The 18,001-nt window shown below is 41.1% G+C and overlaps 1 protein-coding gene across 1 annotated transcript in view; it reads right to left on the bottom strand.

The window, feature by feature from the left end:
- Positions 1-8,326: 8,326 nt before the first annotated feature.
- The window catches only part of LOC310856562 (zinc finger and BTB domain-containing protein 24-like), a gene marked incomplete at its 3' end in the record, with an annotated part of 81,869 nt that continues 72,194 nt past the window's right edge, over positions 8,327-18,001 (bottom strand). The window contains exons 6-7 of the mRNA XM_083762032.1: positions 14,194-14,620; positions 8,327-8,387 (exon numbers count right to left, since the gene is read on the bottom strand). Of these exons, the coding sequence (XP_083618158.1) occupies positions 8,327-8,387; positions 14,194-14,620 (488 nt within the window). The remainder of the gene's footprint in view (positions 8,388-14,193; positions 14,621-18,001) is intronic.

Below are 18,001 nucleotides of genomic sequence, written 5' to 3' on the forward strand. Positions count from 1 at the left end.
GCTTGGTTAAGCATTTTAATAAAAGCGGCCCTGCAACAGAAGCGCTGAAAAACAAGCAGGAGGGGATGGGAATGAGCAACCCGGACAATCACAGTCACAAAAAGTTGATCCAGTCCTGCAAAACCCGCTGGAATTCAGTATACGACATGTTCGAGCGACTCGTAGAGCTGAGATGGGCAGTCACAGCCGTGCTGTCAGACCGCAGAGTCACTAAACTGACGGACGCGAGAGTGCTTGATCTGTCCAATGACCACTGGAAAATAATGGAGGAGATGCTACCAGTGTTACGCAAACTTAAAGTTGCCACCACAGTCATGTCTTCAGAGCAGAATGTCTCCGTCTCAAACACCTACCCAATTACCTTCAGTCTCCTCCAGAAACACCTCATGCCAGAGGAGGGTGGCGAAGAAAGTGTGAAAGTGTTGGAGTTTAAAGAAAAGGTCCGCACATCACTGGCAAAACGCATGAAGGTATATATTAACATTAGTTAGTATTAGTATTAAATTAGTATTTATTTTTGTTTTCATTATAATATTTTTCCCATATTTTTGTATTATTAATATTTTAACTAATATTTGTTTAAATTGTTTATCCATTGTATGCAGATTAACACGGCAGAGATAATCACCAAAGTGGCCATGATTGGATCTGCGTTGGACCCCAGTCCGACCATTTCATGCAACTTTTCTGTAACTCTAGCTTTTTCTGCTGGCGAAAGAAACGGGACTGTACCTATGTTCCCTCAGCTCTATGTTCCCTCAGCCTACGACAACCTACCTCCTCCCTCACCCTAACCCTAACCTCCCCCGGGGCAGACACCTAAACCTAACCGCAACCCTCTCCCGACCCGCAGCGCACCTCGGGGCTGAGGGAACATAGGGCTGAGGGAACATAGGTATGACCCCTGTCTAATATCCACCGCGGTGGCGGAGACCAGAGCCATTGAGTAATGGTTGAGACAAAGCAGTGAAAGATACATAACGCAAGTCTTACCCAATACCAAATCTTTCTGTTTTATTAACACAAGGCTGCTGTACTTTATACCTCATACTTTAAATGCTTAGTATGAGGTATAAAATACAGCAGCCTTGTGTTCATAAAACAGAAAGATTGGGTATTGGGTAAGACTGAAATTATGTATCTTTCAGGACCCTTCACTGCTTTTTTTTTATAAACGTGCGTGCGTGCGTGCGTGCATGCGTTTGTGAGAGCTGTGTAAAGGCCAGCCAATAGCAAGACAGGGTGTGTGTGTGTGCGCGTGCGTGCGTGCTCTTGCGAGAGCTGTGTAAAGGCCATCCAATTGCACAAATAGCAGACCTACAAGCTCACAAGGTATCGCAGAGCAACTCATTGAGATCTTGTAACTTTAAGAACCACCAGATTAATGTGCGCACACACACACACACGACTTTAGCGATATACCCATTGCTCAAGCGAGGGAACCACGATACAGAAAGTCAACGGGCGCGAGCCTACATTGATGTGAGCAGCATGTGCTCTCACAATTTGAGAAAAAGGTTAGTTATCTCTCTCTCTCTCTCTCTCTCTCTCTCTCTCTCTCGCTGCGCTGTGTTGCACTGCCCTCGACAGAACCGAAAGTGCTATATACTTACAGTATATATATATATATATATATATATATATATATATATTTTTTTTTTTTAAGTTTCAAGTTTTCTTGATTTTTTAAGTTGTTTCAAATAACATTACTGCATTCAGTGCATTGGTCCATATAAGCATCACTATTTGACACTGAAATGGTCAAGGACAGTCGCTGAATGCTGGAACAAGACAAATCCTTTACTATGTGTGAAATGGTGGAGCTCTTCTTAATGTGGTCAATTTAGACAGAACAATGAGCGACCATACCAGTAGATCTGTGTCCATCCGTATGACAACCTTGTAAAGTAATTTTGTGTATTAAATACATTTCAATAAAATAAATCACACCGATTTGAAATAAACATCAATAGGAGAGCAATCCCCCTGCCCATGCATCTGACAGTGTAGATGAACTACCTCCAGCACTGAGGTGCAGCTGGGGATGGAGGAGGTGATTGGATGCTGACTGAAAAGGCAATTAAGATGACAGGCAAGAAGCAGGGATATTTGATACAATGGTGGAACCCGATCGCAGATTGGGTAGTAGAATTTGATTTGTTAGTATAGTGCTCAATTACATTTATAAATGAAAGGATTTTGACAGCATGGGGAAACAGAAGTGACGCAACATGAAAGCATGATTAAGAAATTGCTGGGAGGCTCCTATATTGGAGATTGAGGCAACCACACTCTGCATTTTTTTTTTTTTGCGAACTTTCTAGTTCACACCTACAATGGCTAGTTTGTTAAATCATTCACTTTGCACGATTGTTTTATCTTTGCCCCGTTCTCCCCTTGCCACGTCTTTTCGTAGAAAGCTCTTATTTTGAAGACCAAAAACTCATGGCTTACCTAAGCATGCCTATATAGTGTTCTTGTTATTTTGAATTCAAAGGTAATGTCCTGTATTTCCAGGCGGACATTCCGGAGATGGAAAAAGTCAAAGAAGATGACAATGAGAGAGAAGATTTTTGGCAGAGCGAGCCCTCACCAAGCGTCTGTGACTCTGATTATATGGAGACTTTGGCAGAGGAGATTGTCGATATCTGGACGGCAAAGGTGAATTGGGAACGAATAGGGGACGATAAATCTGTAGATTGGATAAAGCCAGGTTCAAAATTATTGTTTCATTTTCTTGACATATTATAGACAAAGAAAATTACAGATGGGATATCTCTAATTATTACTCCATAAATCAGAAAATACTGTCAACAGGCATAAAAAACCCATTTTCGCCATGTTTTTAGGAATAAAATGTGATGTAAATCAGACTATGAATGATATCAACAATCCCTTCTGTAAATATCTGCAGGATATAGATATGAACTAGAACTGCACTCTGTCGAGTGCATACTTGCTTGTTGCACACTAGTAGGCCATAAATGGCCAACTAGTGCGCAAGCGGAGCGCGCAAGTCCTTTCGACCGCTGTAAACTGTCAAATCTCAGTATCTCTGTGAAGGAACGCTTGAAATGTATACTTTTTAGATGTAACTATTTGCTACCTACCTACTTTATGCATATAAACACCTAGTATTATTAAGTATGATTCAAGTTTCTATCTATATAAGTTTGGGTGAAGAGCTAGTCATACATATACACACCACGTACTCTGGTCCCAGCAGATCAGGCACAACTTGCTATTTTATTTTTACTGATTATGTATATAGTATACGTATGACTAGCTCTAAATGATGACATAAGAGATATGGTCATTTGTGGTCGTTTGGTCCCAGCAAAGCAGGCATATACTATATAGGCATATACTATATACGTATACATATATACTATATAGAGTGTGTAGTTGTAAGTTGATTAGCGGTATACTGTGGTTATTTTGCGCCAAAAACCGTGACAGCTGTCCCGCCATTTGATGTTTATGCAAGAAAACAGCAAATCTGTGCCTGGTTTGCTGGGACCAAACGACCACAAATGACCATATGTCTTACGTCATCATTAAGAGCTAGTCATACATATACACACCACGTACTCTGGTCCCAGCAGATCAGGCACAATTTGCTATTTTATTTTTACTGATTATGTATATAGTATACGTATGACTAGCTCTAAATGATGACGTAAGAAATATATATAGTATATATATATAGTATATAGGCATATACTATATACGTATACATATATACTCTATACTGTATAAAGTGTGTAGTTGTAAGTTGATTAGCGGTATACTGTGGTTACTTTGCGCCAAAAACCGTGACAGCTGTCCCGCCATTTGATGTTTATGCAAGAAAACAGCAAATCTGTGCCTGGTTTGCTGGGACCAAATGACCACAAATGACCATATTTCTTACGTCATCATTAAGAGCTAGTCATACATATACACACCACGTACTCTGGTCCCAGCAGATCAGGCACAATTTGCTATTTTATTCTTACTGATTATGTATATAGTATATGTATGACTAGCTCTAAATGATGACGTAAGAAATATGGTCATTTGGTCCCAGCAAAACAGGCACAGATTTGATGTTTTTCTGCATAAACATCGAATGGCGGGACAGCTGTCACGGCGGAAGAGACCGGGCGAAAACATTACTTGCGCGCTCTGCTTGCGCAAGTAATAAAACTGGAAAGTTTGGTGTATGTATGTGCAACAGTCTAGAACTGGAGATTCTTTGTATGAGGAAAAACTCATTTTGAGAAAACGGACTTTAAAGATTTGTATTGTAAAATTCCAAAACCTTTTATTTGAATCAACTATTTTGATACGCAGTATCTCATCTCTCACTTGTCAACAACAATAACATAGCATCATAACAATAACATAGCATCATATCATCATATGAACAAATAAATCTCATCAAAAACAACAATAACTGATTGCATACGGCCCATAATATCATCATGTCCATATATAGTGCAACACAATGTCATCAGTGAGTGATTATAAAACTGATAAAATATAAAATACAGTAACTACTATAGTTACTCATTCCTGTCCTAAAGCCCATCTGCACGAGGTTTCCTCGTCATGAATCCACGGGTCCGCCTGCAGTCCTTCCTCTTACCACTAGGGCCCAGCGCTTCAACGTTGGAGTGCCTCACTGGCCCCTTGATGCCTGCCCCATATGAAGGTCCCTCACTCATTTCCTGCTGATGTGTCACTTTCTTAGCTGTGCTCAGCTTCTTCCGCCTTTTTTTTGCAGTGGCGGTTGTGACGACCTGGGCTTTTTTTATTCTGACCCTATCCGTTTCCCTCATTGCACTGACACTAACATGAGTGCTCTGAAGCCACAACTTCTCCATAACATTTAGCATGGCAGAGGCCCAATTTACAATTTACAATTTAGGCATTTAGCAGACGCTCTTAATCCAGAGCGACTTACATTTAAGCAAGAACAAAAGCATGGGAATACATCACATAAAAGCATTTATCAATATCATGAAACATGCGTAAGCTAAGAAAGTAACAGTGGAATATCTATATAATGAAACTATACATACACTATACATATAAACTGTACATATTTACTACTATGCTATACATATGTACTATGGCGTGCTATAACTATATACAATACAATTATAGTGCTGTCTACATAACATGCTATAAGTCTGTGTCAAATGCTATCTAAGCCAACAGAAATGCTATCTAAGGGGTTAGGGTAAGTGCTATGGGCCATGATGGAGTCTGAAAAGGTGGGTTTTCAGGCTACGGCGGAAGATTGGGAGTGATGCTGCAGTTCTGACTGCAATGGGAAGTGCATTCCACAGTTTTGGAGCCAGAAGGGAGAAGAGTTTGGGACGTGTGGAGCGTTGGCCCGGCGTTTTTAGTGAGGGTACTTCCAGTTTCCCTGCGTTGGCTGATCTGAGTGCGCGGGAGGGTTTGTAGGGTTCAAGGCCCCTTCGTTAAAAGTGGAGATGGCCATACTAGCTGCTGCCTCAACCATGCTCCCTGGTCGTATGTAGTACTAGTGACTCCAGGCCTCTCTCAACTTCTGCCACTGAAATTAAATATGAATATGGCAAATCAGTCACTGTACATGGTCAAGTTTCATTGATACAGTAAACTGTTTATTTTATTTTAGGGGCAGACACATAATATACAATAAGTAGGCCTATGTGTTTTGGAAAGGACATGGGACAATGACATTGTTGTGCCTAATGGTAATGTAGCCTATAATGGCATTGATAGGCTACATGACTATTTATTCAGTCATATATTCATATCATCATATGATATATAAATGTATACCCCGGAGCAGACCATAAAGCATAATGCTTGGAGCTGCCACGGGTGTTATAGGGGGTGCAATTCTTTGGAATTTCTTCAGTTGGTTTGGGAGGAAGTTGTTTGGAAAAATAGGGTACAATAATAGGTTTATGAAAGCCATTGTGACTGTGCCAGAGGAGGTAAAGGGGAATAAGGGAAAGGGGAAAGATAAAAAAAAATAAAAAGTAAATGTGTGGGCATTAGATTCCAATGCCCCCCATGGTATGCCCCTATTCTTTGTTGTTACGTTTTGTTTGTCCAAGAATAAGCGCCACAATAGAATGTTTTCTTGTATCCATGACGTGTTGTGAAAAGCATGTAGGCCTATAGGGCATACCTTTCTTTTAGCATGTCTAAAAAAAATCATTAAATGTCTCCCCTTTCTCTCGGTTTTAGTGGAAAACTTTGACTATGGAAGACTTGCTTCACATGCTGTAATGGTGAATGTGTTTGTGTCCACCATTGGGACATGTTAATTTATCTATAAGAGACTATACTTTGTAAATTGCAGAAATCCATTCCTTCCAAATTGTTTTCAAACTCATTGTTGTACAACAACAACCCATCTAACTTCATGAAAAGCAATGTGAATAAACCACGTCCAATGCATGATTCAATTTTTTTTTACTTTTTAACTTGTGTACTGTTTTGCATACTTACTTTCATCTCATTTTCCATTCCGCCGTATTTTGATGTGTGATCTACAGTTTTCTTATTCATGTCTCATTCCTCACTGCTGCTACGCTTTTTCCTCTTGGGGATTAACAAAGATATCATCTCGCTGAATATTTATTACTGTGCGAGCAGAACTAAAAGGCTGTTTTTTTTTTTTTACTTTTAAGCAGAGAGGGACAAATCATTCAATACAACTATAAATTAGTGCTTAACCCATTTTGTGCGGGAACCCCTTTTGGTGTTATGTTATAATTTAGCTATTGAAAAATCGTAAAAATGTGGCGCAAATCTTATATATATATTTTTCAAAGTGAATGTTTTTAACTCGGGTCTAAATGGGTTAAGATGCATTGTCCCGACACATGACTATATTACAGACTAGGTTGGGAGATCAGATTGGGAGATGCCAGCAGACAATCAGTTCATGTGTGAGAGAGGAAATAAATCTACCATAGTGGGTGAATTCACGAATGAATAACATTATACCGTTATGTTATTGACTCTGTAAACGACTGCATCTCTGAGTTGCTGAATGCTGTGCAGGGTTTTAGAAGCATTTGTTCTTCTGCAACGTTGTCGACGTTCACATACAAAATTATGTACGTTTGACATAAGTGAGTGCATTCCATAAAATAATTGTGCCTGTGCGATGACAGTGTTTCTCTCTCAGTCTCACTCTCTGCCTCACACTTTCTCTCGGTATGCTGTGCTGTCGGCACTAGAGCAAAGCAAAATTTGAGTGAAAATTCACGTGTGACCCAGATAATATTTGGGCAGAAAACTCGCTGTAGGAAATGTACCGGTACTGTATCAACCATTATAAAAAAAAAGAAATTGCTGCCATCGTATTCGTTAGTCGTTCTTTTGCCAGAAGTGAGTGCCTCCGTGAAGTGTGTGTCTCTCTCTCTCCATGTAGCTCCTTGCATAGTGTGGGAACTGGGAAGGCTTCCACCCCCACTAACCCCCTCCCCACCTCTCTCTCTTATCAACACGTTCCACCAGAAAATTCAACATTTTAATTAGGTGACCCATGCAGAGGCCTCACTACCACCCAGAGCCGAAGAGTTTGATCAATCCTCAAGGCCCCCCCCCCCCCCCCCCCTGCAGCCCCGCCTCCCCGCACACCCCGTCCCCCGCCGCAGCGCGGAAAAAAATAAGTTGTTGTTTTCGCTGGTACTTTTAAAGCAGCTTCTATAGGCCAATGTCCAAGCCAAGGTGAGGACTTTCAGGACTATATATGAGAGAGAGAGATCATAGGCGGCGGGTGCGTTTTACCTTTGGGTTGGGGGGGGGGGGGGGACTGTCGCCGCCGCAGATTTATTTATTTATTTATTTCCCAAATGGTCTAAAAATGAGTTATTTTAGCATACTTTTACCAATGAATTAGCCTATACACAGACAACGACTGATCAGTCTATTTTGGACGATATGGGTCTTTTCTCGAGTCAGTGTGTAGTCTCACTAGTCTGTGTAGGGTTAGGTCTCTTTGGTGAATTGTCGTGAATATGTCACGACTACCATGAAATTCTGACACGCTTTGATGTTGTGGACATCTGGCTAGGTGAAAACAAAAGAAACCCGATTAGCATTTGAGTAGCCTACTTTTTAACACCTGTTGGACGGCCAAGACAGACTGTTGCCTCGCAACAATTGAGGAACAACAGGGGAGGCGCTGTTTTCCCGAATATTTGACGATGGGATTCTCATATTGCCGGCAGAGAGGTCCAAAATGTTTGGAATTCCCAGAAAATATGTAATGTAAATGTAAAATGTCCACGAAAATCTTCATGGGGGCCTAAAGGGGCCCTGGGAGTCTTCATGGGGGCTGCGGCCCCATGGCCCCCACAGACTCTACGTCGTTGCAACCACCGACAGCACTGCACATTAACACACATTAACACCCATTTTTGGACACTATGCTAGTCGATGGCCAGACGTCGGCTTGCTGTGTTACAGCCAGAACCATAAAAAAGGAGTCCCACTCTTCTTTACACAAAGCAGTGTGTACGTTATCTCTTATTCTTTGTTAAGCTATCCCACACCGGCGGCGTCCGACGCATGCTGGTGCGCGTTCACGCCTCGCCTGACGCTCCGATATGCCACTGTTCTATTTTCCAGGCGTTCCCGCGTGGCAACACCTGTGCCGCGTCGCTGCGCACCCGCTTCACAGACGGTGTGTGTTGGGCTTTAGACTTATTATGCCATAAATGCCAAACTTTCCAAGCGGCGAAAGAGACCACAACGGAATTCGTGTTCATTCACAAATTTTGAACCGTGATCACGTTTGTATGTTTTAAAAAAGGCAGAATCAAGGAAGAAATATGCTTTTATTGTGTGTGTATATATATATATATATATATATATATATATATTGTGACGGCCCCCTGGGCCTTTAGTCTACTATGGGTTCTGTGTGTGTATGTGTGGCTGTGCCTTTAACAGTTACATTGCAGTGTTGGAGGGCGGAGCCAGAGATGATGAGTGGAAGGGGAGACACCTGGCCAGTGTCCTCCCCAAACACTATTTAAGACACCTGCTCTCACAGCACTACAGATCTGCTATTCTCCACAGGCTGCAGGGGCGGCTGCAGGAGAGTTCCTTTGTTTGTTTGCTTCTAAGTTCAATTATTTAATCCCTATTTCTATTACCACAAGTATGAAATAAAATACTTATTTTTCGATTGTCCTCCGGTGTGGTTTCCCCTTCTTCGTTATGGCCCCAGAGCCAGCCATAACAATATATATATATATATATATATATATATATATATATATATATATATATATGACAAAGGGACTCCTGCACATGCAAAAAGACCCGTAGGAGGTGCAAGTCTAGTTAGCAGGCACACAGCCTGGGCACACTGTCCTAAACAGACGTTTAATCAACGTCTAATCTAAGAATAGACGTCTAAAAAACTTTCATTTTTAAACCTTTTTTATCACGTTTTTAGACGGCCCTTTAGACGAATATTAGACGTCTATTAGACCAAAAAATGCTCAGTGGGATCTGTCCGATTTTTTCAGATTCCATCCTGAATGACTAAGGCCCAATCCCAATCCACTCCCTTGCTGTCTCAATGAGCCCTCACTGACTTAGCTGCGCGTTCATGTGAAGTCTGCGAGGGCTTGAGGGATGTCCCATTTGAAATCGGTAAGTCAGTGAGGGCTCAGCCCCGCCCCTTTATGTGCCCTTTGCCAAAGTCAGCGTCGATGCTGACTTTGGGCTGACTTTAGCAAAGAAATTACCCACAGTTCATAGCGTTACCAGTGGAATGAGGGGGATCCTCCGAACGTCAATCATTTAATTATGCAAATTAGTTATGTATCGCGATTAGAATGTCAACAAACAATAGTGCTTTCTCACTGTTCTCAAAAGGAGACGGAATGGAAGGATATAGGCTATATATTTAATAACAATAATAATAATAAGGGAAACATGATGAGAAATGACAAAAGTAGCAAAGTAAAATAATATGGAAATGAAATGTATAATGAATAGTATTATATATTAATATTACAACTCATATCACACAGGAAAGTGTATTTATTAAACTAATAATAAAACGATCAGCTTAAATACTAAAATAAACATAATATACATGTATAAATAGGCAAAGCATGTAGGTAGGCACTGGCTGTGAATAAGGACAGTCTTTATAAAGTGATGCAAAGTGTCATGAATGGCGGACTCATCTTCAAAGTGCTGTCCCATTTCTTTCACAACAATGTGGAGCCCTTACAGCCTCTCACCCTCAAGCACTTACAGCTGACGTCATTAAAGTCAATGAGGGTCCAGGGCTTGAGGGAGGCAATTGGGATTGGGCCTAAGACTGCCTGATAGCAGAGCTACCATTGCAGTGATAGGAAGAGTTTAGATACTGTAGCTATGGAGACTGGTCGGAATATACAGAGGAAATAAATAACACACACGAGTAGGGGGCAGCGTCAGTTCACATCATCCACTCGTCAGCTTGTTGACACACAACAGAACCTAACGAGAGGCGTTTATTCAGCCAATTTATACACACAGTTAATAGGCACTTCCTGTTAGCATCTCAGCCCTTCAGAATAAAGGTTTCATATATACACAATAGGTCTATAAATTATATCTCAACGCCCCCACTTGATCGCATATTGGTAAACAATAAAATGCAATAAACTTAATGTTAAACCTTGAATCTTTTCACAATGATCCGTTTGTTCAAAAACAATCAAATAATTTCACTACCAATAAAATCCTTTCAATAAATGTGCAAAATCTAGTCCTTCAAAATTAAAAAAATATAAAAAAAATATATAATATAAGAGGCAGTAACCCTGAATTGTTACCTTTGGGCTTCTTTGCACAAATTCGCCATGAGGAATAAAGTCTAAGTGTGTGTTCAACTTCCACAGTCCACAAAATAGAACACGCTAGTTCAGATCAATACAAATTATTTCTGAGGAGATTTAACTTTCCTTTATACTTCATTTTTGCATTCAATTTCCTAAAAATCACACCTGTGTGAAGTGAGGGATCATACATCATCTCATTCCGGCCAATCACAATTTGCGTTCTCCCTTTTGTCTTCAATGTTCGTGTTACACAATGTTTGTGTTTACACAATCCCTCAGGTGTAATGTCAATGGTATAATGCTACAAGACACTTCATCATCCCATCACATTCCCAAATACAAAATAACAACCATAAAACAACATGGACACTCTCCCAGGCAGGCAGTCTACTAGTAGCCTGGCTAGACCAGCCTCATAGCAGGGATTTGTGCACGCACACACAGACACACACACATACACACACACCCACCAACCGTCCCAGTGGCGTCTGCGGTGCACCTACTGGGAAAATCCTAGAGGTTGACAAAAGGGTGCAAGTGGTCTGTGACTTATTGTTTTAATATTGGCCGCAGACTTTCAAGATTATTTTGAAAATAGCCTATATACAAGTACACGCACACAAAGCAAACTGTCAGGGAACATGCTGACCAAGTTCACTAACAAAATAAACCTGTGGCTGTTCTTGCAGCCTACCTGAGATTAGAAAGAAAAAAAGGCAGGTTACACTTTTTGTTTTTCTTCTAACAAATAATTTGATCGGCCCAAAACATTGTTTATTGTCATGATTTGTGTCAACTCGAGTTGGCTTTGTCCGGGGAGTAAACGTCTTTAAATAAATACTTTTTGAAAAGTCTATGAGGAAAATGAGCGGGGAATTATTTTCCGGATCTCTTGTCGTCATGAAAGGGGGTGGGACTGCAACGCTCTATAGCGTTGGTTATTATACCAGGCATGCCTCTCAGATCTCACACAGGACATAATCCATGAAGGCCCAGGGGCCGTCACAATACGGTTAGTGGTTAATCTGATTTTAATGCTATTGTGAACCAACTAATTTAGCTGGGGACCCCCTGGAAGCACCTGGCGATTTTAGCCCCCCCTCAGTCATGCTTTGTAATGAACAGTTTTGCAACATTACATGATTGACATTGACATGACTGTAGTATGCTAAAGAAATGAGTAAATAAATCATAGTGTCTAGAAAAATACACACTTGTCTTGCATATTTAGTTTATTTATATTCTATATCTCATGCTATTGAGTGGGGGGCACGACCATCTCCAGAGCGTACAGAGGGGTATTAAAGTGTGCTGAATGCAAATCTGCTTTTGACATTTTGCGTTTTTCTTGTAGCTACTTGATGATGTTCTTGCTTTAGATTCTACCAGTATATAAAAAGCATTTAATTCCGTTTTAGGGAGGGCTGAGCCCCATATATAGGCCTACCAGCCACCCCTGCTACAAATGCTCATTACAGCTTGAAAATATCCATATGGATGAACTCATGACCATGCATCCCACTATCTTTGGCCACAACTAAATGGCCGTCCACATTCCAGCAACACATCTGCGTTAGTAAAACATACTGACAGTCCACACCCCTGTAAAGGTTACACTTGATGATTCCAGCTGCCTGCTCATCGATGGCCAAGCACTTGTGATTGCACTAGGAAAGCCACCTGCAATTACAACACTTGGTGAATATGCCAGCCTGGAGCTGGAGCCGTGTTTAACATGGGAGAAAACGGCCAGAGGATTGATGTAGTCTTTGACAGGTATCACGAGGAAACAATCAAAGCAGGCACAAAGGATAAAAATGCGAGCAGCGCCACAGACCAATAGATAACGAGTCAGTTCCTCTTCCACCAGACTGGTCTAGCTTCATGGCACAAATAAAGCAGACCTGGCTCTATTTCTACTTTCAAACATTAAACACAGATTGGGAGAATCTAACTGCTGTTGTTGTATCAGGGGAGTTTGCTGAAGTGACCACTGTGAAGTCATCTGATCCAGAGGACGCCATGTGGACGCTGACACACGACTGATTTTGCACCACTGCATCCATGCTCAAATGGAAACACTAGTTGTGTCAGTACATGTGATACAGATGTGCTTCTTCTACTTCTGGCACACTATGATAGAATCGGCTCGATAACAATACGGCATACATAGGCAGATATCGGCAAATTATATCATGCACCTTTACTTTATTGCATATACATAAAATTAATGGACACCATTTTTTTTCTTGTACGACTCCTGAGACAGTCACATATGAGGCACTTTGACTAGTTGTCACCACAAACTGTAAGGGGGTTTTCCTCTGCATGAGTCCTCATGTGTAGTGTTAGATTATTCCTTTGAGCAAAGCCTATGCCACAAATTTGGCAAGTAAATGGCTTTTCTCCTGTATGAGTCTTCATGTGTGTTTTTAGATCACCACTGTGAACACAGCCTTTACCACAAACTGTACAAGTAAAGGGTTGTTCCCCTGTATGAGTCAACATGTGTGATTTTAGATTACCCCTCTGAGTACAGCCTTTTCCACAAACTGTACATGTAAAGGGCTTTTCTCCTGTATGAGTCAGCATGTGTTCTTTTAGCTTATACGTGTTAACAAAGCCTTTGCCACAAACTATACAAGTACAGGGCCTTTCTCCTGTATGAGTCAACATGTGTGCTTTTAAGCCACCACTCTGAGTATAGCCTTTTCCACAAACTGTACAAGTAAAGGGCTTTTCTCCTGTATGAGTCCTCATGTGTGCTTTTAATTGACCACTGTGAACACAGCCTTTGCCGCAAACTGTACAAGTAAAGGGTTTTTCCCCTGTATGAGTCATCATGTGTGTTTTTAGATTACTCAAGATAACAAAGCCATTGCCACAAATTGTACAAGTGAAACATTTTTCCCCTGTATGAGTCATCATGTGTGTTTTTAGATGAGCCCTGATAACACAGCCTTTGCCACAAACTGTACAAGTAAAGCGTTTTTCTCCTGTATGAGTCATCATGTGTGTTTTTAGTTGACCCCTGTGAACACAACCTTTCCCACAAACTGTACAATTAAAGGGTTTTTCCTCAGCATGAGTCAACGTGTGTATTTTTAGATTACTCATTTTAACAAAGCCTTTGCCACAAACTATACAAGTAAAGGGCCTTTCTCCTGTATGAGTCACCATGTGTGTTTTTAGATTACCTATGGTAAGAGAGCCTTTGCCACAAATTGTACAAGTAAAGGGCTTTTCTCCTGTATGATACTTCATGTGTGCTTTTAGGTGAACTCTGTGAACACAGCCTTTTCCGCAAATTATACATATAAAGGTTGTTTCTCCTGTATGAGTCAACTTGTTTCTTTCTTCAACATTGTGGGTCATATGTGACTTAAGTGTTTTTAAAGCTGACTGATTGACCACCCTGGTCTCCTCCTCCGACTCAACACTGTCTTCATTGATATCAGATTCAGAATGGTGTGAAGAGAGAAGCTGGTCATTACTAGTGGGCTGTGATGTTCCACAGTGCTCTACATCAGCTTGTTTTTGCATGTGTTGAGTTGAGGTGCTGGCTACAGGCTCTGTGTCTCTGTTTACATCATCACCTTCACTTTTCACTGCTAGTAATGTAAACATTGACCCATCAGCCCCTTCTGATCTTTGAAGTAGCTCCTCCTGTTCCTCTCTAATGTGTGGAGGTTCTGGTTCCTCCTGGACCAGACTGGGGCTCCTCTCCTGCAGTTCTGGTGAAACCTCTTTATACACAGGGAGGTGCAGGAAGTCTAGGCAAAAGATACAATGAGAGAAAAGCTCTTTTAACTTAAAATTTATATATATATATATATATCATGACTTATACACCCATTAAAATATTCACGGATTATAGACAACTTGGAATTATAACAATGAGGATTGCTTGAGTATGCCGCAAGTTAAAATACAACATTTTGGGGGGATGCAGAGGTATTTGTTGTGCACTTGTGTGGACCTCTGCTTGGATTCATGGTGAGTGGCATGCTGCAAGCTGTTATGAGTCTATGACCCTGTGGGTCATAATGTGTATAGTCCTGTGTTGCTCTGTCTTTTCCCCTCAGTGTTCGTGTGAATGCGTGAGGAGTGACTGAGAGGATCAGCTGGGGTGAATGTGTGATGAGTAAGTGGTTACCAGCTTGTGTGAGTAGACTGAGTGGTGTATGAAGAGTGATGTGATATTGGCAGAGATGGGAAGTAACGAAGTACTTCGTTAGTGTAACGAAGTACTTTTTTCGAGTATCTGTACTTTACTGAGTACTTAGTTTTCTGACTACTTTACTTTTATCCGTTACATTTTAACACAAGTACTAGTACTTTCTACTGAGTACTTTTTCAAAATAGGCTTGTTACTTTTATTTTGATGCATGACACCGATTAAAATAATATTAGACCAAGGAATCTCTTTTTAGACAATAAAAAAAACAGCTCCCGTAGATGGTTCCAGTTCCAATCGTATGAAGCGTTACTAGTGGTCCCCTACATCCCAGCTTGTGATTGGCCCTCTGACGATGTTAATACAATCCCCAGAGTTAGATGGTCAGAGTGCGCTGCAGGTACTACACAGAACAATGGGCAGGACACAAAACACACAGAGGTAAAGCCTCAGTTAGAAGCCGTGCAACGGTGTCGCTTGCCGAAAAGATCTGATCTACACAATACAAGCTAAATGACGCGTTGTTAGCTTCCACTAATCAGATATTTTCGGCATGCAACATCGGCGTGCGATGGAGTATAGTCTGCGGAGTTAATTGAATGCGGTTACTGTACACTCTGCCGGTGTTGGAGATGTGCGTTCTGGTTCGGAAACCCCCGGCGTGCCTCGCCACATTACGCGGCATACTAGAGCAGCGCATGCGGCTGCAAAACGTTCAAATCACTATAAAACACCGCCACCATGATCAAGTCCTTATAGCGCAACAAAAAGGGTGATATTTAAATCGTGCAATTCTCTGCCAATCTTCAACTGATTGTTCTAATTCCAAATAATTGGAATTGGAAATAAGTGTAAATTTTCATTGGGTGTATAATTCATGTTTTGTATATGCTTTTATTAAATTATATGGAGTGAGATTCTATCGGCATAGTTCACGTGCTCTGCTTGACATTACATTTTCTAACCTGTGGGGTTTAGCCAACCTGACTCTGCCAGATGGAGGCGGTATTGGGTAACCATGTTCCCCAACACAGCATCCATCTGGGATCTCTCAGGGAGTTGAGCTAACGCCGAACCGCTCCGTGGTTCGAACCAATCAGCGTGAGCTAAGGGCGGGATATGTGCGAAACCGGATGTCTGGGGAACATGGTTACTCAATATGATTGGTTGTGTTTGCACGCCCACACGGTTATAGCCCACACGGTTATAGACAGACGGTCCCATCCAATCATCTACCAAGTATCTTGAAAAAAAAGGAACAGCCCCGTCATCGAATTGGCTTCCGAGATCCCAGATCCAAATAAGCTGTGAAACAATTGTGTGTAGCAAGCTTCTTGGATCTGGCAGCGTCAGGTTAGGGTTTAGCCACTTGACTACACACAGTACTACAGTAGGCTATGTGTAGTGTAGGCCAATAAATTATGGTTTTATTCAATTGAAATATACCGGTACATAGGCCTACAGTTTATAATGAAATCATTTATTTGTCCGCTGCTTCCCCTTGCTCAATCAGAACATGTAGTGGTTACACCTGTGTGTTGATAAGCTCCCTCTTACAATTAAATCAAAATGCATTGCCTGCAATGTTTATTGTTTACCATACTAAAAAAAGATGACTGCATGGAACTGTATGTAACCAAATGATGGCCAGGTGCAGACCGGTGCAAAAAGCCATGGCCGGTGTGCAAATAAATAGCAGATCTACAAGCTCGGTGCGTTGTGAGCTTGTAGGTCTTGTACGATATTGTTGCACTAAATTGGAGGAGGATGATGAGTATCAGTATAGCATTGAGATTGCTACAGTCAGGGTTCCCACAAGTTTAGTTCCCACAATAATTTTACTGTTCCCTGTTCTTAAAGATAAGGCTGGGAAGTTAAACAGCATGGACAATTACAGGCCCATTGCCCTTGCCAGTAGCCTGTCAAAGGTGTTAGAAATAATCATTTTAACCAGGATTGAAATGTATGTTGTAACTACTGACAATCAGTTTGGTTTAAAAAAAAACACAGTACAGACCTTTGTATCTATGCTCTGAAGGAGTTGAAAGTATGAAAGTCATAACTCCTCTGTATTTTTATGTTTTATAGACCTTTTGAAAGCATTTGATAAAATCAACCATGAAAAACTATTCACGAAACTAATTGCTAAGTGTCCCCAAATACATAGTCAGAATTCTTATTTATTGGTATGCCCAGCAAACCTTCCAGGTAAAATGGGATAATGCTGTCTCCATCCCATTTCACGTAGGCAATGGGGTCCGTCAAGGTGGGATTTTATCCCCGTTTCTATTTAATGTTTATATGGATGACCTATCAAGGCAGCTAAATGCTTGTAAAACAGGTTGTATTGTTGGGGAAAGTGTTATCAATCATCTCATGTACGCAGATGATCTGGTTATAATTAGCCCATATACTGCAGGGTTACAACAATTATTGCAAAATGCAAATATGCTCACAGTATGGCAAAGAGCATGATATTACTTATAATGCCAAAAAAAGTTGTATTAGGAAATCCACCTTTCCAGCATTCTGTCTCTCAGATGCCACTCTAGCTGTGTCCAAGGAATTAAAATACCTTGGACATATCCTCTCTGAGGATCTCACATGTGATGCATTGTTAAGAAAACGAATGTATGCAACCTCTGGAGGTGTCTAGTAACCGCATCATAGTGGCACTAACGAACCCTATGAAGAGCTGTTACCGGGTCACGTCCAGGCTGCGCAAGCACTGGCTCAGCAGCCTGCTGGTGATTACGTAGGTTTTTTTTGGTACGTTGATCTTATGTGATATGGACTACTGTCTGAAATAAAGATTATATATCTAAACATTAAACCTGTATAGGGGCTGGCACACCTCAAAACTCCTGCTGTCACTCCCTCACAATCCCCAACCACACATGTTCTCACTCACAGCTCAGTTATTTTAACAGACCTTGTATTGTACTGCTCCATGCAAACTGTTAAAGTACTCAATAAA

Source organism: Protomyctophum parallelum (genome assembly GCF_964188405.1).
Source record: "Protomyctophum parallelum genome assembly, chromosome: 3".
NCBI classification, from domain to species: domain Eukaryota; kingdom Metazoa; phylum Chordata; class Actinopteri; order Myctophiformes; family Myctophidae; genus Protomyctophum; species Protomyctophum parallelum.